At 55.8% G+C, this 21,951-nt stretch overlaps 3 protein-coding genes across 3 annotated transcripts; all 3 read left to right on the forward strand.

Annotated features, from left to right (window-relative positions):
* Positions 1-1,556: 1,556 nt before the first annotated feature.
* Positions 1,557-4,897, forward strand: LOC112897329 (probably inactive leucine-rich repeat receptor-like protein kinase IMK2). The gene is made up of 4 exons (XM_025965606.1): positions 1,557-2,067; positions 2,831-3,091; positions 3,182-4,057; positions 4,181-4,897. Exons 1-4 carry the CDS (start codon positions 1,614-1,616, stop codon positions 4,651-4,653), a joined length of 2,064 nt encoding a protein of 687 aa, XP_025821391.1. The 5' UTR covers positions 1,557-1,613; the 3' UTR covers positions 4,654-4,897.
* A 3,799-nt stretch (positions 4,898-8,696) lies between these two features.
* On the forward strand, positions 8,697-16,459 carry LOC112896815 (cation/H(+) antiporter 15-like). Its single transcript, XM_025964945.1, has 3 exons — positions 8,697-8,948; positions 9,061-11,109; positions 16,253-16,459. The coding sequence occupies exons 1-3, from the start codon at positions 8,697-8,699 to the stop codon at positions 16,457-16,459; spliced, it is 2,508 nt and encodes an 835-aa protein (XP_025820730.1).
* Positions 16,460-18,929: 2,470 nt separating this feature from the next.
* LOC112896986 (cation/H(+) antiporter 15-like) lies at positions 18,930-21,920 on the forward strand. The gene is made up of 2 exons (XM_025965137.1): positions 18,930-19,430; positions 19,564-21,920. Exons 1-2 carry the CDS (start codon positions 18,978-18,980, stop codon positions 21,778-21,780), a joined length of 2,670 nt encoding a protein of 889 aa, XP_025820922.1. The 5' UTR covers positions 18,930-18,977; the 3' UTR covers positions 21,781-21,920.
* Positions 21,921-21,951: the final 31 nt, after the last annotated feature.

Genomic DNA, 21,951 nt, shown 5'->3' on the forward strand with positions numbered 1-21,951 from the left:
TTTAAAGCCATATTATTTAACCAGCTTTCACAAATTATACAGGAGCCCACTGCCTGCCCTGCCACTGTTGGCGCGGGGCCTTGTGCGCGGAAGCATCATTAACTCCGCGCTTGATGCGGCGCCACGCGTTGGTCCGCTTAATTTAATGCGGTCACGCCGGGAGGACACGCTCCTAGTATAATTTAAAATTTGAATCCGCGCTTGGCCCTGCCTGCATGCAGAGAAACTCGCGTGAAGATTGCCACCACTAGGCACCAGTAGCAGCGAAGCATGTCACTATCTCACGAACGGTGGGCTGGTTCCGCGCACTAAACTTTAATCTATATTACATAGAATATTTAGTAATCAACAGTATTAAATATAGATTAAACTAATTATACAGAATACAGATGAAGACTAATTTACAAGTTGAATCTGGTAGGTATAATTAATTCATGATTTGATAACACAGTGCTACAGTAAATTTATGCTAATAATAGATTAATTAAATTTAATAAATTAATCTCGCGAATTAGCGTTCATTTATTTATCTATTAATTAGTTTTATAATTACTTTATATTCAATATGATATAAATTAAATTTTAAATAAATTTAGTCTATATAATGGTCGCTCATTCCCTGCCCATTCCGGTCAGATCGCCGTACATACGTGCGGTGCGGGGCCGGCCCGCACGTGCCCCGCCACCCGCCGCCGTGGGCCAGGGGCTCAGGGCATGTTTGAATTAGTTACCGCAGCCGCGATTTGTTTAAACCTGCGGTTATTATCATCTCGCTGTTGTTTTCTCCCGTGCCGCGGCGGCCGGCGCTGGTCAGGTTTTTCACCGTGGTCGTGCGTGCATGGTCGTGTCTCCTCCCGGGCACCTGTGCGGCTTTGTACAAGCGCCTGCGTCAGTGCCCGGTCGGCCAAACAGCTACTGCATCTGGTAAGATTCTACTCCCTCAGTTCTAAATTATTTTATAGATTATCTTGATTTTTGTATATAGCTTTTGCTATATATAGTTTTTCATATATATCTATAGAGTATGAAATTGCATACATAGAAATATAAAAATAATCTATAATTCGGAACGTAGGGAGTACAGTATGGTAAGCTGATGGTACACCGACGTTAGGTGCCAAATGCTCCTTTGTTTTTTGCAAAGATGGTGCCAAATGTCTTCACGACCTCTTTTTGATTGTCTTTCTATACAAACAACACTGGTCTCCTAATTTGACCCCCCCACAAGAGTCCACGGTCCACCGATCTTGAGCAGTGTACTTCCACGCTGGTACAGTATCTGATCCGTCGTTTATACCAGCAGCTAGTACTGCTACGACACCTCACCACCACCAACACCACCTTTTTGTATTCTTCTCGCAGCAGTACATACACCAGTAGCATCATCATGGTACCAGCTACAATCCCGATAAAACCCCTCCCTTTTCCACCTTCTTTTACTATCCATCCAAACGCCTCTCGAGCGAGTCTCCCAACTTTTGACTCCCCCGCTTTTTACCGTGAACCCCCTATAAACCTCCGGATTCCCACGCCTCCACACACACGGCGCCCAGGACCTCGCTCACCAGTGACACTGCGACAGTGACAGTCCCCGCTCTCCCTCTCTCCCCGCCATGGCGTCCAGGCGCTCGCTCCCCCGCCTCCTCCACCTCCTGCTCCTGCTCCTCTCCGCCGCCGCGTCCTCTTCCGCGTCCTCCTCGCGCGGCGCGGAGCTGGACGCGCTCATGGACCTCAAGGCGGCGCTGGACCCCTCGGGCCGCGCGCTCGCCTCCTGGGCGCGCGGCGGCGACCCCTGCGGCCGCGGGGACTACTTCGAGGGCGTCTCCTGCGACGCGCGCGGCAGGGTCGCCACCATCGCGCTGCAGGGGAAGGGGCTCGCGGGCGCCGTCCCGCCCGCGGTCGCCATGCTCCCGGGCCTCACCGGCCTCTACCTCCACTACAACGAGCTGCGCGGGGACATCCCGCGGGAGCTCGGCGGCCTCCCGGACCTCGCCGAGCTCTACCTCGGCGTCAACAACCTGTCCGGGGCCATCCCCGTCGAGCTCGGCCGACTCCGCAGCCTCCAAGGTGACCTCTTCTTCGATTGCCTTGGGTCTTGGCCTCTTGGGTGTTTCATGCTTTGGGGCTAACTTAGCTTAACGGTAGAATTTGAAATGCTGAGTAGTTTGGAGTTCCATGTGTGCATTCACGCGCCTCAATGGTTAACTACTTCAGCTCAGTTGCATCCTCGGATCTTATGGGTAAAACTGGTGGCAATTTGAATTTTGAATTTGGGCTAGTAACACACAAAATCCCTTTTTTTTGTTTGAATTTGGCTAGCCAACAATCTTATTGTGCTTCCTCTGTCGTGACTCGTGAGTGCTGATTGCCTGCCTAGAGGCTTACAGCAACTCAGGAGTCAGGACAGCAACACATGAAAGAAGCGACACAAAGGTTGTTTTTTTTCCAACTCAGTACATTTTGGCCTTTGTGGATTTGATTGTACGGCTGGCTACTTTGATGTACTATGAATCATGATACTTCATTTTTATTCTGTACCTCTTGTACTGAGGCCTAAAGCTGGTTACTGGCATAAAAAGATGCTTGGATTCGGCTCAAAGAATTCCGTTAATGTGTTTGATTTGCTCCACCAGAGTTCTGCAATCACACTGCTCCTACAGCTTTGCTCCTGTTGTTCTACAGCTCATAATTGGCATTACTTCTCTGTCTGCTTCAGGATCAAACTGGCCTGCCCAAAATTCAGTAGATCAACCTACCAAAAGTTAATTTGCAGCAATAATTGTCCGCCTCTAATGGTAGCTAGCTCAAAAAAGTTCCTTTCTTTGTGCAGTACTGCAGCTCGGCTACAATCAGTTGTCAGGGAGCATCCCCACTCAGCTGGGTCAGCTAAAGAAGCTCACTGTTCTTGCCCTTCAGTCCAACCAGCTCACTGGCGCAATACCCGCATCCCTGGGGGACTTGCCGGCACTGACACGGCTGGACTTGAGCTCCAATCAACTCTTTGGCTCCATTCCTTCCAAGCTTGCTGAGATACCTCAGCTTTCGACACTGGACCTCCGGAACAACAGGCTTTCAGGAAGTGTTCCATCTGGTAATTGGTACAACTCAGGAATGGTGTTCTTTCTTGATGTCACTGCCCACTTTCTTTGTTATCTGAAAAAAAAATAATCTGATGATGCAGGTCTGAAGAAGTTGCATGAGGGGTTTCACTATGAGAACAATTCAGAGCTATGTGGAGCTCAATTCGATTCTCTGAAAGCTTGTCCTGACGACGGCAATGACGATGGAAAAATGCCTCATAAACCTGAATCAACCTCTGTCAAGCCCCAACAAATTCAAAAGACAGCCGACCTCAACAGAAATTGCGGCAACGGAGGTTGCTCAAAATCTTCGACACTCTCTGCAGGGGCTGTTATTGCTGGAACAATCATCATTGTAGCCGGAGCAGCAGCCTGCAGCCTGTCTGTGTTCTCATGGCACCGTCGCCAGAAGCAGAAGGTTGGCAGCTCAGTTGAGCATTTGGAAGGCCGGCTTAGCCTGGACCAGTCAAAGGAAACATGTCAGAGAAGTGCCTCCTCACTGATCAATGTTGAGTACTCTAGTGGCTGGGACACTTCATCTGAAGGGTCACAGCATGGAGTGAGGCTGTCGTCGGAGGGCTCACCAAGTGTGAGGTTCAATCTCGAAGAGGTGGAGTGTGCAACACAGTACTTCTCGGATGTGAACTTACTGGGCAAGAGCAATTTCGCAGCGACCTACAAGGGGATCATGCGAGATGGCTCAGTCGTTGCAGTGAAGAGCATCAACAAGAGCAGCTGCAAGTCAGAGGAGGCCGACTTCTTGAAAGGCCTCCGCATGCTCACGTCGCTGCGGCATGAGAACCTTGTTGGTCTGAGGGGCTTCTGCCGGTCTCGGGCAAGAGGGGAATGCTTCCTCGTCTATGAATTCATGGCGAATGGGAGCCTTTCGCAGTATCTTGATGTCAAGGATGGCGATGCGGATGTGACTGTCCTCGACTGGGCCACTCGGGTCTCCATCATCAAGGGCATTGCCAAAGGTATGCATAATTCAGCATCTCCGTTTCGCTATCTATTATAGGATTAGCACTTAGTAGTGCACTACTAGAAGTTTGCATAATATATGCTGATATGCATAAACTGCAAATCTTTGAATTTTTCAGGCATCGACTACCTCCACAGCAGCAAGCCCAACAAGCCCCCACTCGTCCACCAGAGCATCTCTGCGGACAAGATCCTGGTTGACCACCTGTTCACCCCACACCTCTCCGGCGCGGGCCTGCACAAGCTCCTGGCCGACGACGTGGTGTTCTCCTCCCTCAAGGACAGCGCGGCCATGGGGTACCTCTCCCCGGAGTACACCACCACGGGGCGGTTCACCGACAAGAGCGACGTGTACGCGTTCGGCGTGGTGGTGCTGCAGGCGCTGACGGGGCGGCGCGCCGTGTCGTCGCACCTCCGGCTGGGCGCCGAGTCCGGGAGGCTGGACGACCTCGTGGACCCACGCCTCGGCGGCCGGTTCTCGCGCCCCGAGGCCGCCAAGCTCGCCGGCATCGCGCTGCTGTGCACCGCCGAGGCGCCCGCCCAGCGCCCCGCCATGGCGGCCGTGCTGCAGCAGCTCGGCACCAGCCAGTAGTGACCGCGGCGTTGCTTTCTAGAGACCGCCGCCTGCTGTTGCTTGTTATATGGAGTAACGGCTAGTGATCGGCTACTAGCTTTGTAGCTGCCATTGTTTCTTGTTTTAGTTCCAGCTCCTTCCTCAGGAGCTAGCTTGCTTGTAGTAAGCTGTCAGGATCGCAATCTGCTAGCACTCCTCCTTTTCAAATTGTATGTCATTTTAGCAAATCTAAATATATAAATTTTGCAATGCATCTAGATATACATAGTAAAATTTATATATTTATATTTGCCAAAACGACCTAAATTTTGAAATAGAAGGAATAGTAAGTCATTGCCTTATAGCACTGATGTTGTGTGATGACCTCTGGCCTCTGGTCACTGCTATGAATGCATACATGCATGTTCAACCTAATCTACCTTTTTAAAAAGGGACTGTTTGGAACGAAGGAATTTCGCAATAAAACTCGGATGCGTTTCGTATCGACGCAATTCGATTATCATTCTTGATAGATTCCACGAAGGAAATCGCCAAATTCCAGAATTCAGACACACTCCGGCCCTGATGGCTGGAACGGAAGAAGTGCAGGTCCAGAGTTTAGGACAGTCAGTCCTGGTCGCCGTACTCGTGTTGCGTTGCTGATGGAATTTGAATGGCGGATGCAATTCGGGGCATGCTTGGCGCGTGCTGGGCATTTAGGAGGTGACAGTTTGGTAGTTGGCGCCATTGACTGGCTGCCGTTGCGACGAAGGAGGTGGTCCTTTGGGGAATGGAATTCCCTGCGCTGCAGGCTCCGAATCTGAGCAGGCGAGGCGGTTCAGGTCAGGCATTGAAGAACACACGGGGGACTTGAATAGAGGGACAGAGTACAGGACATGGCGGTCCGTGGCAGTGGCCGGACGTACCTCGCCGCCGACGACCCTAAATCTCACGGCGGTTTTCAAACGCCGGCCGACTGCGTACGGCGGCCATGCAACGACCATATGAGAGGTGTTTGATACTCTGGATTAAATTTTAGTCACTGTCATATCGGATCTTTGATCTTTGAACACCAATTATAAGTATTAAATATAGATTAATTATAAAATAATTTCATAAATGGAGACTAATCCGCGAGTTGAATCCATTAAGGCTAATCACAATGGGGTTTTATGGTGAGTTTCATGGCATTAATTACTATGTCACGTCAGCATTTTTATGATGTGGCACTGATTTAATGAGGAAAGAGAAGAAACCAGTTTCATCCCCATGACACTCTGCTAACTCATTTCCAAGACGTTGGAAATGGCGTGAAACGACTACTGTGACCGCCGTTGTTTCGTGGAGGATCCCGTACGCCAATAGATCAACTAGCATTTAATTACACTGGTTAGCTTTGGAAACAGTGAAATGAAACTCTCCATTGAGGCATAGTATTTCATTCATCCCCAAGCTGACGTGGCGTTCTTGGAAACAGGGATATGAAACTCGCATTGTGATTAGCCTAAGTCTAATTAAGTCTAATTAGTCCATGATTTGGCAATGTTGTGCTACAGTAAATATATACTAATGATGGATTAATTAGGCTTAATAGATTCGTTTCCATTTATACAATTAGTATATATTTAATATTTTCTAATTTGTAGCAAGCATTTCATATGACCAGACTGGGTGATCCAAATAGGGCCTCGCTCATCAATGGTATGCATCAAACCATCTACTCATCAACGGAATAAAAAAACATAAAAAGGGTAAAAATGTTTTCAGTTGTAATCAGTTTTTTCATCAGAGGGAATAATGACGCATCCACTTCGTTGTTTTCAGTCCGATTTTCAGTGCAGAGACAAGGAAACCGAGTGGTAAGAAACAAAAAGGCCAATCTCGCTTCCTGAACTCCTTGCCAAACTCCTAACTTTCTGGAGCTGATGCTGCCTGCTTATAGCTGCATGTCACCTAGACTGCATGCATGGATGGGTGACTACTGTTTATGTGTGATTGAGGATTCTTTTCTGCATGATGTATAATGAAAGGTGTAGATAGGATCCAGCAACTCAGTAAAATTTCTACTTGAGCTCCTACTTAAAAGAAGTAGCGATCGAGATAAAAAATTCTACTCCAGCAGAGTCCCTACTCGAGTTCTTAGGAAGGAACCTCAAATCCATCTGTCGGAGGAATTCTCCAGCCGGGTGGCGGAAAGTACCCGCCTAATCCTAGTTAAGGATGGGTTTGGAGGATACTTAAGAGCGCTCGATCGGTGGACAGATGAACGCAGGAAGGACACGAAGATTTAGAGTGGTTCGGGCCGCCGGAGCGTAATACCCTACGTCCACTTTGGTGTTGTATTGGCTGCGTGAGCCTAAATAGAAAGCAGCATAAGCTTATGTGTGCAACCTGGAACTTTTCCTCTAACGAGTGCACTCTCCCTTCTATAGTTCAAGGGAGGTGCTTACACTGTGCGGGGCCCCGACAGGCGGGCCCGGCCATCAGGAACCTGTTCTAAGTGATATGGAGATCTCCATCTCCAGCTCCCCGTTGTAGCCTTCACGGTTGGGAAGATAGCGTGCGTATCCACAACCTGGATATGGTCGTGTGCTGTCCTGCAGGCACAGTGACCGTTGTCAGTGTTGCTCAACAGGCGTGGGGGCAGTGCTGACCTGCCGCGCCGTCGCCTCCGCGCGCACTGTAGCAGCGCACGCCTCAGCTCTCCTGTTACAGGCCACCATCACGCTGCGCGCCGCACCGTGACGGGACTGCACGCCGCTTGCGCACAGTGACGGTGATACGACGCGCCGCCTTGGTAGCAGGCGGGCTTACCGTGGTGTCAGTCAAGCTGCCCCGTGTGTCAGGGGCAGGCCACACTTTTTGACTTGGGCGCGCCCAGCCCAGCTACCGCATTAAATGCTGGTAGGTGGGCTGGAGATCCGCGAATGGCCTCCAGCCACGCGTACGTGTCAGGGCCAGCCCCGCTCCTTCCACAGGGGCGGCACGTGGCGGCACCGGACCCCTCCTCGGAGGGTGGGGGTCCAGGCCCCCGAGGCCGGTTGGAGCGGTCAGGCCCGTGATGGTCCGGCCATCACACGTGGCGGCCCCGGACCTCCCTGGGGAGTTCGGGTCCGCGGGGGCTACCCGAGAGCTCCCTTACCTTCCGTGGCATGCGGAGGTTCTGGACCTCAGAGAGCTCGGGGAGGGTCCGGAGACTATGATCCCAGCTGTCAGGCCTGAGCCACATGCCACGTCTCCCAGGAGGCGAGGGGGGGATTGCGTATGGTGATACGCTAAGGGTCTGGACATCCTAGCAGGAGGTACACCTATCTGTATGTACCGATACCATCCTTTCAACCCCTTCTTCCACGGGTGGCAAGAGAGGTCCCTACCTTTTCATTTCTACTATTCCTCTCCCCTCTCCCTTACCTTGTGCACTTGCCGCTGCGGCCCGCTCGTCACCAGCCGAGCTGCGGTGTTCGCGTCTCCGCGCCCCCAAGCTGCAGCATGCTTGCTGCCGGCCCGAGCTGCGATGTCCGTGTCGAGGGCCCCAAGCTACGGCATGCTCGACGCTGCCTCTCCCGAGCTCTGGTTTGCCTATCGTTGTCCTCGAGGTCGAGCGTGCGTGCGCCGTCCAAGCCTAGATGGCATTGCTCTGGTGCTCCGGCCATGGAGAGTATGCGGAGGGAGGAAGAGTATGAGAGAGATTCGAGTGCGGGGAGGGAGATTTGAGTGCGGAAGGGAGAGTATGGGAAGGGAGAGAAGAGTGCGAGAGAGGTAGACGAGGGGAATAAAAATAAAAAATAAAGAATTATATGAAAATAGGATTATGAAGTAGAAGCTACTGTTTAAATTTAGTCTCAAAAAGTTGGAACAGCCCCTACTAATAAATAGGGATTCAAAAGTAGAAGCTACTGGAGTTGTTCTTGGAAAAAATCATGAACAATAGAAGTGTCTCTGGCGCTCCATGTTTATCGCTTAGCCATCGTCCTGGGCGGGTCACCTGCTAGAGTCCTTGGCATGCCATCTTGCATGCGGTCAGAGCACGCCATGGAAAATTCCCCATTCCCAGCTGACCGCGCCCCTCCACCCGCTCGCCGATGTCGCTGGAGGCGCTGCCCACGGACGCGCACCTGCACGGCGACGGCACCGTCAACAAGAGCCTCTTCTGCTTCCCGCCCAACAACTCCGCCGCCGCCGCCACCTCCTCCGGCGTCTTCGCCGGCGACGACCCGCTCAAGTTCTACTTCCCGCTGCTCCTCTGCCATGTCTGCATCGTCTTCGCGCTCTCCCGCGCCATCCACGCCCTGCTCCGCCGCGCCAGCGTCCCCCTCGTCATCTCCCAGATACTCGTACGTATCTCTTGAGGTCGCCGTGCGTGCCGTGTCATGAACGATCATCCCTTCCGAGCGTTTGATCGATCGACCGACTAATTCCACAGAGGTCTGGTGCATGCACGTATAGGCCGGTGCGCTGCTCGGGCCGTCGTTCCTCGGCCGGGTCTCCCCGCACGCCGGCGAGCTCTTCGCCATGCCGGAGGGGTGGGTGCAGATCAACACGGTCGGCGGCTACGCCTTCATGCTGCAGATCTTCGTCATCGGCGTCAAGACGGACCTCGGCGTGTTCGTCAAGTCTGGTAAGAAGGCCGTCGCCATCGCCATCATCGGCACCGTCGCGCCCCAGGTCGCCATGAGCGCCGCCGGCGCCGCGCTCAGCGCGCGCGTGCCGGCGTCCTGGAAGGCCACGTTCATGCTCACGGGCCTCACCTCGTCCTGGTGGCTCTCCGCGTTCATCGTCGTCTGCTGCACGCTGGACGACCTCAACCTCCTCTCCTCCAAGCTCGGCCGCCTCGCCATGTCCGCCGCGCTCATCGGCGACTTCGCCAACAACCTCTCCGTCGCCTTCATCACGTCCTACCTCCTCGCGTCCAGCCCCTCCGAGAAGCTCCAGCGGATCGGCTTCGTGTCCATCGCCACCTTCACCATCTTCGTCGGGTTCGTGGTGTTCGTGGCACGCCCGGCCATCCTGCGGCTGATGCGCGACGTGCCGGAGGGCGCGCTCCTCTGCGAGGCGCGCCTTGTCGCCGTCCTGCTCATCACCATCACCTGCGGCTTCGCCAGCAAGGTGCTCGGCCTCCACGCCACGTACGGCCCCTTCATGCTGGGGCTACTGCTCCCCGGCGGCGCCTCTCTCGGGGTCACCATGGCGGAGCGGCTGGACCGGCTGGTCGCCGGCTTGCTCCTGCTGCTCATGTTCGCGCAGGGCGGCATGAGGCTGGACGTCTACAAGATGACGGACGCCTCGACGTGCCTCCTCCTCGAGGTGTTCCTGGTGGTCGGCGTTGTCGCCAAGTTCGCCTCGTGCATGGCGCCGTGCCTGTTCTGCGGGATGTCGCACCGGGAGGCCTTCATCGTCGGCCTCATGATGAACTTCAAAGGCATCATTGACGTCGTCTACGCCTCAGCGTTCATGGACGCTAAGGTGTTCGATGAACAAGTGTACGCGACGTTCATCATCACCTCGCTGGCGGTGGGCGCAACGACCGCGGCGGCGGTGAAGCACATCTACCACCCCGAGGAGAAGTACGTGGCGTACCGGCGGTGCACGGTGCAGCACAAGAAGATAGACGAGGAGCTGCGGGTGCTGGCGTGCGTGCATTCGCAGGCCGACGTGGGGCCGATGCTGGCGCTGCTCGACGCGTCCAGCCCGTCGCCGGAGTCGCCGATCACCCTCTACCTGCTGCACCTCGCGCCGTTCGCCGGGCTCACCACCTCCGTGCTCCGCCCCTACAAGCTCGGCGACCGCAACTCCGCACCGTCGGGTGCCGGCACCAACTCGGAGCACATCGTCAACGCGTTCCGGTTCTTCATGCAGCAGCGGCCGCCGGGCTCCGTGTCGCTGCTCCCGTTCGTCTGCATCGCGCCCAACGCCACCGTGCACGACGACGTGTGCGCCGTCGCGCTCGAGAAGCGCGCCATGCTCATCGTCGTGCCGTTTCACCAGCGCCTCGCCATCGACGGCTCCGTCGAGAACACCACGGAGAAGGCCGGCGCCATCCAGGCGGCCAACTTCAACGTGCTCCACTACTCGCCCTGCTCCGTCGCGATCCTCGTCGACCGGGGCAGCCTCTCCGTCGTGCCCGGGGAAGGCGCCGACACCGACGGGTTCCCTCACCGCGTCGCGCTGTATTTCCTCGGCGGACCGGAAGACCGGGAGGCGCTGGCGCTAGCGATGTACATGGCCGAGGACGCGCCGATAGGGCTTACCGTTTCCCGGTTCGTGCTGCCGCCGGAGTGGCGCAACGGCGGCGACACCGTCGAGGACCGGCTCGACGAGGAGGCGGTGCAGGAGTACGTCCGGCGGCTGGTCGACGGCCAACGGCTCGTGTACAGCGAGCACATGGTCACTGGCTCCGGCGGCATGGTTGCTGTCATCCGCGAGACGAGCCGGGCTTCCGACCTGCTGATCGTCGGCCGGCGAGCGGAGAGCCCCGAGTCGGCGCTGACGGCCGGCATATCGTGTCAGCCGGACTCTCTCCGGTGATGTTGCTCTGGACGTTCCGGCGAGGAACGCAGAGAACGCGATGAACACACACAAGTGAACACAAGACGATAGTTTTTGGTGTCGCGCTAACCAGCGACCTTTTCTATTTTTCTCTTATATATAGCAGCGTTTAACAAAAGAAGGCGAGAGGCAATATACAGACTTCCTCCCGTCGCGCCGCGCGACACGGACGCGGACGACATGCCGACACAGGACTTGCACGTCCTACCGACGCGGCTCTGAGCCAGTTTGACCCGGAACGCAGAGCCCCACAAGCTAATGAAAAAGAAAGGGTAAAGATAAACACAAGTTTACTCCTAACATTTCACCCCCTAAACTTGATGTTCACTGACAATCTTGGCGACCCCCAACTGAAGACACAGTTCACAGAATTTGTCGCGTCCAAGCGGCTTCGTAAGAATGTCAGCGAGTTGCTCCTCAGTCCGGACATGTTCAACATCCATCTTCCCGTTTCCAATGCAATCCCGAATAAAATGATAACGAACATCAATGTGCTTGCTTCTTTCATGGAAAACAGGATTCTTACTGAGTGCAATTGCCGATTGACTATCCATCTTCAGAGTGAATTTCTTTAGCTGCTCACTCTTCAGCTCTGAAAGAAGCTGTGCCAGCCAGGTGCCTTGACAGGCTGCCGTCGTCCCTGCGATATACTCTGCTTCACAGGAGGACAACGCCACTACCTTTTGCTTCTGTGACTGCCAACTTACAGCACATGGGCCGAAGAAGAACAGAACACCAGTGGTGCTCTTTCTTGAGTCGATGTCGCCACCCATGTCTGCGTCGCTGAAACCGAGCAGCTTTGCCTCAGCTCCAGCCCTCTTGTAGCAGCAGCCGTAGTCGATTGTTCCTGCCAGGTACCGGAGGATCCTCTTCACCGCCGCCAAGTGCTCGGTGGTTGGTGTTTCCATGAACCTACTCACGTAACCCACGGCAAAAGCGATGTCTGGCCTTGTGTGCACCAGGTACCTAAGGGAGCCAACTATCCCACGATACTCGGTGGCGTCGACTGGTGGAGCGTTGCTGATCTTGCTGAGCTTCAGCCTGGGCTCCATGGGAGTGTGACAAGGGTTGCAGCCGCACATTCCCGCCTTGTCGAGCACCTTCTGCGCGTACGCAGCCTGGGAGAGGCTGATTCCATCACCTCTCTGTGCCACCTCGATGCCCAGGTAGAAACTGAGCAACCCAAGGTCACTCATCTTGAATTGGGCCTGCATCTCGAGCTTGAAGCTGCCAATCTCGGTGGCGTCGCTGCCGGTGATGACGATGTCGTCGACGTACACTCCCACAAGCAGCCGGGAGGAGCCATGTCCTCGTGTGTACACCGCGTGCTCGGAGTCACTGTTGGTGAAGCCGAGGGCGCGCAGAGTTTGATCCAGCTTGGCGTTCCAGGCGCGAGGGGCTTGCCGCAGCCCGTACAGGGCCTTGGTGAGTCGCAGCACCTTGTGTTCCAGCCCCTTGACGACGAAACCTTGCGGCTGCAGAACGTACACCTCCTCTTGCAATTCACCGTTGAGGAACGCCGACTTGACATCCATATGGTGAACTGTCCATTCTTCCTGGGATGCGAGAGCCAGCAGCAGGCGCACTGATTCAATACGCGCCACTGGTGCGAAGACTTCCTCAAAGTCCACTCCCTGCTGCTGCACGTATCCCTTGGCAACGAGCCTCGCCTTGTGCTTGATGATCTTCCCGGCGTTGTTCTTCTTTACCTTGAAGACCCACTTGAGGCCGATTGGCCGGTGGCCGGCGGGGAGGGTCTCTAGGCACCAGGTGTTGTTACTCTCAATGGACTCAATCTCCTCCAGCATGGTCTGTCGCCACGGCTGGTGCTGCTCGGCCTCGGCAAAAGAGACTGGCTCCTCCCCAATCTGCAGGTGCAGCTCGGCGTCGAGGTTGCGGGGAGCGAGGCCGGGCGGTGTCGCTGGCCCGAGAACATTGTCGATGGCACGGTAGCGGGGCGTGACGTCGTTATTGTCGGGGTCGAGGTACTCATGGGCGTCAGGCGGCGGCGACACGTACGCAGGTGTTGGAGCTGTTTCCACCGTGCCCATGTTCGAGGTCGTTGGAGAAGTGGGTGCGGCGTGCCCAGGTGATGAGCTCGTCGTGCCCTGGTTGCTGATGATGTCCTCCACGGCGTAGTCGATGACGAAATCGGGGTTGCGCTCGGCCTCATCGCTGTACACCTCGCTCCAGTTCCACCTCTCGTGTTCCTGGAACACGGCATCTCGTGACACGTGCACGCGCCGCGCCACCGGGTCGTAGAAACGCCACGCCTTGGCGCCGGGCTCGTAGCCGATGAAGACCATGGCGATACTCCTATCTTCGAGCTTCTTGAGGTGAGGACGCGCCGTCTTGACGTACACGACGCAGCCGAAGGTGCGCAGGTGCTCGACATTCGGCTTGTGTCCGTGCCAAGCCTCGAACGGGGTCTTGCCCATCACACTCTTGGTTGGAGCCCGGTTGAGGAGCTACACGGCGGTGGTGACGGCCTCGCCCCAGAACACCACTGGGAGGCCCCTGGTCTTCAGGAGACCGCGCGCCATGGTGACGACGGTCTGGTTCCTTCGCTCGACGATGCCGTTCTGCTGCGGCGCGTAGGGGGCGGAGTGCTGGCGCTTGATGCCGTGCTTGGCGCAGTGCTCGACGAAGGTGACGGAGGTAAACTCACCCCCATTGTCCGTGCGCAGGACACGCAGGTGACGCCCCGTCTCCACCTCGACGCGGGCCTGGAACTGCTGCACCGCCGCCAATGCTTCTCCCTTGTTCGTCAGCAGGTACAGCCACATGTAGCGGCTGTGGTCATCGACGAGTAGTAGGAAGAACGCCTTCCCTCCTGGTGTCGCCGGAGAGATGGGCCCGCAGAGATCACCGTGGACCAAATCAAGGAGCCCGTCGGCGCGCCGCTTCGCCTGAGCAGGAAACGGCTTCCACTTCAGCTTGGTGGTGGCGCACCCGGTGCAGAGTTGGTGAACATGCTCCACGTAGGGGAGCCCGTCCACCATCTTGTCCTTCCCCAGCTTCCGCAGCGCGTCGAAGTGCAGGTGGCCGTAGCGCTCATGCCAGAGCCATGGCTCGTCGTCTCGCCGTGCCACCAGGCAGAGTGGGCGAGCGACCTTGACCTGCAGCTTGTAAAGACGGTTCCCGGAGCGCCTCACCTTGACGAGGAGGCGCTGGTTCTCGTCGCGGATGCGCAGGATCCCGTGCCTGATGTGGACGTCGCAGTCGCCCTCGTCGAGCTGCCCGAGGCTTATTATGTTGGTGGTGAGCCTCGGGATGAAGTACACCCCCGTGATGGGAGTGTGTTCGCCGGTCTTCCTTCGAGGACCACCGTCCCGGCACCTTCGATCGGCACCGCGGAGCCGTCCCCGAATCTGACTACGCCGCAGATCTTGTTGTCGAGGTCCTGGAATGCGGAGCGGCACCCGGACATATGGTTGGTGGCGCCGGTGTCCAGGTGCCACACCGAATCGTCGCGGTCGTCGTCCCCATCGTCGAGCTAGGCGAAGACCTTCGCCTCAACAATCTCGAGCGGCCGGCGCTTGCCAGCGGCATGCGGAGGGGGCGAGGCGGAGCCCTGCGGAAGGGGATCGAAGGTCGCATGCGGAGGGGGCGAGGAGGAGCCCTGCGGATCGGGATCGGAGATCGCGTGCGGAAGGGGCGAGGAGCAGCCCTGCGGATCGGAGGTCAACGACGCCCTCGCCATCAGTAGTGCGGGCTCGTTATCCTCTCCCTCCGCCTGGGCCAGATGGGCCTCATCCCGCAGTCTGGACCTGCATTCTCTGGCCCAGTGGCCCTTTTTTCCACAATATTTGCACTTGTCAGTTTTCCTGGGCTGGCCCGTACCTTCTCCGGCCCCAGGAGCTTGGCGCACGCCGCTGTTAGCACGGCCACGCCCACGGGATCCGCTGCCGCGCTTGTTCCCCGCGCCGCCACTGGAGCTCCCCTTCTCTCCGGAGCCTCCGCCGATCTTGAGTCTCGCCATCCACTCCTCCTGTGTCAGGAGGAGCCGGCCCTGGCTATCGACGACGGGCGGCGGCTTGCGGCGTTGCTCCACGGCGCGCAGACGACCGGTCACCTCCTCGACGGAGATGGTGTTGAGGTCGAGGAGAGTCTCGATGGATATCGCCACCTGGGAGAGATCCTCGGGAACGACCTGAAGCATCTTGCGCACCACCTCCGCCTCCGTGATGTTGTCGCCGAGGATGCGCAGGTTGTTGGCGAGTCCAGTGAGGCGCATGGAGAAGTCCTCCGCCGTCTCGCCGTTCTTCCATCCCATCGCCGCGAACTCCCGTCGGAGCTGTTGGGCGTTCGATTCGCGCACGCGCTGGACGCCGACGCGGATCAACTTCACTGCCTCCCACGCAGCTTGCGCAGTGCACTTGCCACGAAGTGCAGGCAGCATCTCCGCCGGGACGGAGCGCAGGATGGCCGCCATCGCCAGGCGGTCGTCACGGTACTCGACGATTTCGTCCTCCTCGGGCTCGATCGCATACCAGATGCCTTGAGCTTCCATGTTCACCTGCATGAGCATGACCCATTCCTGATAATTGGAACGGGTGAGCATGGGGTACTGCACCGATGCGCCGGTCTCCTTGACAGTGCGTCGGATGACCACTTCCGGCGGACGGCGGCCACGGCGTGGCGTAGGCGAGAGCGATGGACGGCGGCGGCGCGGCGGCGTGTGCGACCGCCCGCCATGCGGCTGCGAGGACATCAGCTCCCTGGATGCTTAGCCCTGATACCAAATGTCAGCCGGACTCTCTCCGGTGATGTTGCTCTGGACGTTCCGGCGAGGAACGCAGAGAACGCGATGAACACACACAAGTGAACACAAGACGATAGTTTTTGGTGTCGCGCTAACCAGCGACCTTTTCTATTTTTCTCTTATATATAGCAGCGTTTAACAAAAGAAGGCGAGAGGCAATATACAGACTTCCTCCCGTCGCGCCGCGCGACACGGACGCGGACGACATGCCGACACAGGACTTGCACGTCCTACCGACGCGGCTCTGAGCCAGTTTGACCCGGAACGCAGAGCCCCACAAGCTAATGAAAAAGAAAGGGTAAAGATAAACACAAGTTTACTCCTAACATATCGGACTGGAGCGAGCACCTGGAGCTCGGCGTCCTCGGCGACCTGCTCACATCGGCGGACTTCGGGTGCCGGTTGTCGACGCTGGTGGTGCAGCAGCAGACCAGGGCCGCCGCCGGCGAGATCAGCCGCCAGTCCTCGGTGAAGAACGTGGAGCAGCGACTCGAATCTGACGGCCAAGTTTGTAAACAACGGAACTTTGTTTAGCTTTTCTCTAGGTTGTAAGTTGTAAACGTGATCAATGTAGCATCTTGGCAGCTAGAATGCATTTGAAAGGAAAATTGGAAGCAACTCACAGTCACAGCTCCACACAAAGGTTACGAACTACAGCACCAAGATATGCAAATTTACACGCGAGTCGCATCCATCAGGTTTAACAGGGCAACAAGCTATATCATCAAAACCTGTCAGATACGACTATGAGCTAGAGGCATTCCTTTTCTTCAGATTTCACCAAAATCAGTAAAGTTTCTGAACAAAACCGCCCCATCCACACAGCATTCTAACTGTATCTCAGGCAGCAAGCACCGGATTCTGAATTTCTAAATCACTTAGGGTCTGTTTGGAGGAGCTAAAGTGGAGTGCTAAGCTTTGGCACATATTAGCACTCATACACATGCTAAATTTTTTTAGTCTTGGCTATTTAGTCCACCCCATTAACACTTTCGTTTGGATGACCTAGTGCTAAAGTTTAGCACTTTCACCTATTAGCACTTGGATCCAAACGGACCCTTACAAACTCATCTGCGGTGTTATGCTAAGGGTTTAATGATCTTAATTAAAAGGTACGTGCAGTATTCATTTAATATTGGTTGTTCTTTGAATATTATATATGTAGCACCGATCATTGTTGCTTGGTTCATAAAAGCGTTGAAAGAAAACTGAACATAGAGATGAGAAAACTGAAACTGGTACTTTCAGAATAATTTTGTTCCAGCGTTCATTTATGAGCAGAATAAGAACAGGAAACACTGCCAAAAAAAAAGAACATGAAACGGAATAAACTGTACATGAGACACAGCTGAATATTGAACACCAGGCCGCTTTGGACGCCATCAGACTTGATGCCGATGAAAGTGTGTTCCTTCTGGAACCATAGTAGAGGGGACTGTTAGTGATCTTTACAAAAAACAGAATCTCATTCATGTTCGTGCTAAGTGGACATGGAAAACGTAGGGACATTTCACTCATACTGAACATAGAGAGGTCAGACTAACTATTTAGAAAATCCGCCAAAAAATGAAATCTAAAATTAAATTGAAGACATGAATAGGACTGTAAATTGATTAATACTTAACAATTATGAACTATATAGGCTCGAAAAGGGACTAACGGCACTGATTTCTAGTGCTATAACAGAATGGTTTCACACAGCAGCAGAAGCTGCTACATAGCTGTTACACTGAATATTCACAAACCTTAGCATACTGACGATGGTCACTGAATACACTGAAAACTGAATGTTCAGAGATAAATACACAGAACAATGAATATTTAGAGACAAATGAGCATTCATAAATCTGATACACTGTATATTGCTGCGTGTGTTGTGCAGCTCCTAATTCACCAATATGGAAGCCCATTAGCTCATCTGTTATGCAAAATAAGTCCTATACAACATGTATACTGAAATTGGGGCTGTTTGTAATATTCTGAAGCTCCGAGGGCTATTCTGAAAAGCTATCATTATGTGGCTCATCCCCAGCTCGGGAACTGATAGGGTGTCGTGCTGTTATCCTTGGGAGAAAGCTAGGGTTAGGGAAAGGAAAGAAGAAGCTTAAATCCACCCAAATCTATTCAATAGAAAGTAAACTCGTGGGGGATTTGGAGTCTCCCCATTCTTGTCGGCTCCCACACCTTGTATTGCTTCTTCGTACGGTGGATTGCTCGCCGCCCGTGATTTTTCCCCGTAAGGGTTTTCCACGTAAATCTTGGTCTGTAGTGTCGATCCGGTACCTTCCCTTGCTATTTGTGTGGTTAAGTCACCATCTTGCTTACTACTGATCCATATCCCATTTCCTTGCTATTTGTGTTGGTTAAGTCACCATCTTACTTGCTACTGATCCATATCCCATTCCCTTGCTATTGTGTTGGTTAAGTCACCATCTTGCTTGCTACTGATCCATATCCCAAGTGGTTGCTTGTATGGATAAGTTGGCATTAGAGATATATGTGTGTTCTTTGATATGTTGCTATGAGATGATGGGGATTGATGTTTAGTGAGCTAGCTGCTGCAAGTATCTTGTTATTTGTTATTGAATTATTGGACAACTTATGCTTTGGTGGTTTCAAGCATAGGTGCTGTTTTTATTCCTGCATACAAGGTGTTCGGTGAAACGTTTGCGAGAAGTTAATTTGCTAATTTGATTATTCCGCTGCTCCATTATTATCACACTGCATGAAGTCGCCAAGGTAAAGAACTAACGCCGAGTATTCATTTTTTAGAACCAGTGATAGACTAGACCACCGGCATCGTCAGGAGCTTGAGGGGTCGCTCTGACTATAAGGAGATGGGTCTTATTGTTGAGCACCACCAGCACCGAGTCGCCGTCAACTTTCAAAAGAAAACTAAAGAAAAAGCAAATACACTAGAGAGAAAAAAAAGACTCAGATTCAACGCAGAACTTATTCGTGTGGGGAGAAGAACACACTACTCCTCCATCCAGAGAAACCACGGACAAATTTACTGCACAAGAAAATAGCAAAAAAACAAAACACAAAGAGGATGCATGCATGCATGCAAAGAGGGCTTCCCATGTTTGTCGCTCAGCCATCGCCCCGGCTTGTCCCGCGTGCTATAGTGAGTCCTTGGCTGGCTGCCATCTTGCACGCAAGTCATCCGGCGCGCCATGGAAAATTCCCCATTCTTCCCGGCGCTCTATTCCCTGCTGCCCCCTCCACCCGTGCTCTCCTCGCCCCAAGCCCCTGGCCGCCCATGTCGCTGGATGCGCCGCCCGGCGCGCACCTGCACGGGGAGCTCACCGTCAACAAGAGCCTCTTCTGCTTCCCGCCCAACAACTCCGCTGCCACCTCCTCCGGCGTCTTCGCCGGCGACGACCCGCTCAAGTTCTACTTCCCGCTGCTCCTCTACCATGTCTGCACCGTCTTCGCGCTCTCCCGCGCCATCCACGCCATGCTCCGCGGCGCCAACGTCCCCCTCGTCATCTCCCAGATCCTCGTACGTCCTTAATTGTGGCTCCTCCGTCCTAAGCTTGCTTGCATTGGGCTGCGTCCTTGTCGATCGTGCCCATGATCCATCAGAACACTTGAATCGATTAGCTAACTGCGCAGAGGTGTACGTGTACATGTAGGCCGGCGCGCTGCTCGGGCCATCCTTCCTCGGCAAGGTGCTCCCGCACGCCGGCGAGCTCTTCGCCACGCCGGAGGGGTGGGTGCAGATCAACACGGTTGGGGGCTACGCCTTCATGCTGCAGATCTTCGTCGTCGGCGTAAAGACGGACCTCGGCATGATCGTCAAGTCCGGCAAGAAGGCCGTCGCCATCGCCTTCTTCGGCACCGCTGCGCCGCACCTCACCATGTTCGCTGCGGGCGCCGCGCTCAAGGCGCGCGTGCCGGCGGCCTGGAAGGCCACCTTCATGCTCACCAACCTCAACTCGTGGTGGTCGCTCTCCGCGTTCATCGTGGTCTGCTGCACGCTGGACGACCTCAACCTCCTCTCCTCCAAGCTCGGCCGCCTTGCCATGTCCTCCGCGCTCATCGGCGACTTCGCCAACACCTTCTCCATCGCCGGCGTCACGTCCTACCTCCTCGCGTCGAGCCCCTCGGAGAAGATCCAGCGGATCGGCTTCCTGTCCCTCATCACCTTCAGCGTCTTCATCGGGTTCATGGCGTTCGTGGCGCGCCCGACCATCCTGCGGCTGATGCGCGACGTGCCGGAGGGCGCGTTCCTCTGCGAGGCGCGCCTCGTGGCCGTGCTGCTCATCACCATCACCTGCAGCTTCGCCGGCGAGATCCTCGGCCTGCACGCCACGTACGGCCCCTTCATGCTGGGGCTCATGCTCCCCGGCGGCGCCCCGCTCGGGGTCACCCTGGCGGAGCGGCTGGACCGCCTGGTCGCCGGGGTGCTCATGCCACTGCTGTTCGCGCAGGGCGGCATGAGGATGGATATCTTCAAGCTGGCCGACGCCTCGACGTGCCTCCTCCTCGAGGTGTTCCTCGTCGTCGGCGCCGTCTCCAAGTTCGTCTTCTGCATGCTGCCGTGCCTCTACTTCGGGATGTCGCACGAGGAAGCCTTCCTCATCGGCCTCATGATGAACTTCAAAGGCATCACCGAGGTCGTCTACGCCTCCGCGTTCATGGACGCCAAGGTGTTCGACGACCAGGTGTACACGACCTTCATGATCAACGTGCTGGTGGTGGGCGCGACGACGGCGTCGCTGGTGAAGCACATGTACCACCCGGAGGAGAAGTACGTGGCGTACCGGCGGCGCACGGTGCAGCACAAGAAGCTGGGCGAGGAGCTGCGGCTGCTAGCGTGCGTGCACTCGCAGGCCGACGTGGAGCCGATGCTGGCGCTGCTCGACGCGTCCAGCCCGACGCCCGCGTCGCCGATCGCGGTGTACCTCCTCCACCTCGCGCCGCTCGCGGGGCTCACCACCTCCGTGCTCCGCCCCTTCAAGCGCGGCGACCGCAACTGCACGCCGTCGGGCGGCACTGACGCGGAGCGCATCGTCAACGCCTTCCAGTTCTTCGTGCAGCAGCGCCCGCTGGGCTCCGCGTCGCTGCTCCCCTACGTCTGCATCGCGCCCTACGCCACCATGCACGACGACGTCTGCGCCGTCGCGCTCGAGAAGCGCGCCACGCTCATCGTCGTGCCGTTCCACAAGCGCCTCGCCATCGACGGCTCCGTCGAGAACACCACGGCCAACGCCGGCGCCGTCCAGGCCGCCAACATCAACGTGCTCAACTACTCCCCCTGCTCCGTCGCCTTCCTAGTCGACCGGGGCAGCCTCTCCGTCGTGCCCGCCGCGGCGCCCGTGGGCGACGCCGACGGGTACCCCCACCGCGTCGCGATGTACTTCCTCGGCGGGCCGGACGACCGGGAGGCGCTCGCGCTGGCAGCGTACATGGCGGAGGACGCGCAGATCGGGCTAACCGTGTTCCGGTTCGTGCTGCCGCCGGAGTGGCGCAAAGGCGGCGACCTCGAGGAGGACCGGCTCGACGACGAGGCGGTGGAGGAGCATGTCCGGCGGGGGGTCGATGACCGACGGCTCGTGTACAGCGAGAACGTGGTCAGTGGCTCCGACGAGATGGTTGCTGTCATCCGGAAGGCGAGCCCGGCATCCGACCTGCTGATCGTCGGCCGGCGAGCGGAGAGCCCGGAGTCGCCGCTGACGGCCGGCATATCGGACTGGAGCGAGCACATGGAGCTCGGCGTCCTCGGGGATCTCCTCACGTCGACGGACTTCGGGTGCCGAGTGACGACATTGGTAGTGCAGCAGCAGACTAGGGCGGCCGCCGGCGAAGTCAGCCGGTCGCCGCGGCCTGAATCTGACGGCCACGTCTGAAAAGAACCATGCAACTTTGTTTAGCTTCTCTCTAGTTGTAAGCTGTAACCATAATCATTGTACTGTGCGTAGCATCTTGGCAGCTAGTTTGCATTTGAAAGAAAAACGAGAAACACACTACGACTCACAGCTCCACACAAGGATCACGAACTGCAGCAACAAGTACGTTAC

The sequence above is a fragment of the Panicum hallii genome, chromosome 6 (genome assembly GCF_002211085.1).
Source record: "Panicum hallii strain FIL2 chromosome 6, PHallii_v3.1, whole genome shotgun sequence".
Taxonomy (NCBI): domain Eukaryota; kingdom Viridiplantae; phylum Streptophyta; class Magnoliopsida; order Poales; family Poaceae; genus Panicum; species Panicum hallii.

What these genes read in the sequence shown, in the direction of transcription:
- LOC112897329 (XM_025965606.1), top strand. Translation starts at nt 1,614, where the DNA reads ATGGCGTCCAGGCGCTCGCTCCCCCGCCTCCTCCACCTCCTGCTCCTG. An exon ending in CCGACTCCGCAGCCTCCAAG is followed by an intron (nt 2,068 to 2,830) that starts GTGACCTCTTCT and finishes TTCTTTGTGCAG; the next exon opens with TACTGCAGCTCGGCTACAAT. An exon ending in TTCAGGAAGTGTTCCATCTG is followed by an intron (nt 3,092 to 3,181) that starts GTAATTGGTACA and finishes CTGATGATGCAG; the next exon opens with GTCTGAAGAAGTTGCATGAG.
- LOC112896815 (XM_025964945.1), top strand. Translation starts at nt 8,697, where the DNA reads ATGTCGCTGGAGGCGCTGCCCACGGACGCGCACCTGCACGGCGACGGC. An exon ending in TCGTCATCTCCCAGATACTC is followed by an intron (nt 8,949 to 9,060) that starts GTACGTATCTCT and finishes ATGCACGTATAG; the next exon opens with GCCGGTGCGCTGCTCGGGCC. An exon ending in AGTCGGCGCTGACGGCCGGC is followed by an intron (nt 11,110 to 16,252) that starts ATATCGTGTCAG and finishes TTTACTCCTAAC; the next exon opens with ATATCGGACTGGAGCGAGCA.
- LOC112896986 (XM_025965137.1), top strand. Translation starts at nt 18,978, where the DNA reads ATGCATGCATGCATGCAAAGAGGGCTTCCCATGTTTGTCGCTCAGCCA. An exon ending in TCGTCATCTCCCAGATCCTC is followed by an intron (nt 19,431 to 19,563) that starts GTACGTCCTTAA and finishes GTGTACATGTAG; the next exon opens with GCCGGCGCGCTGCTCGGGCC.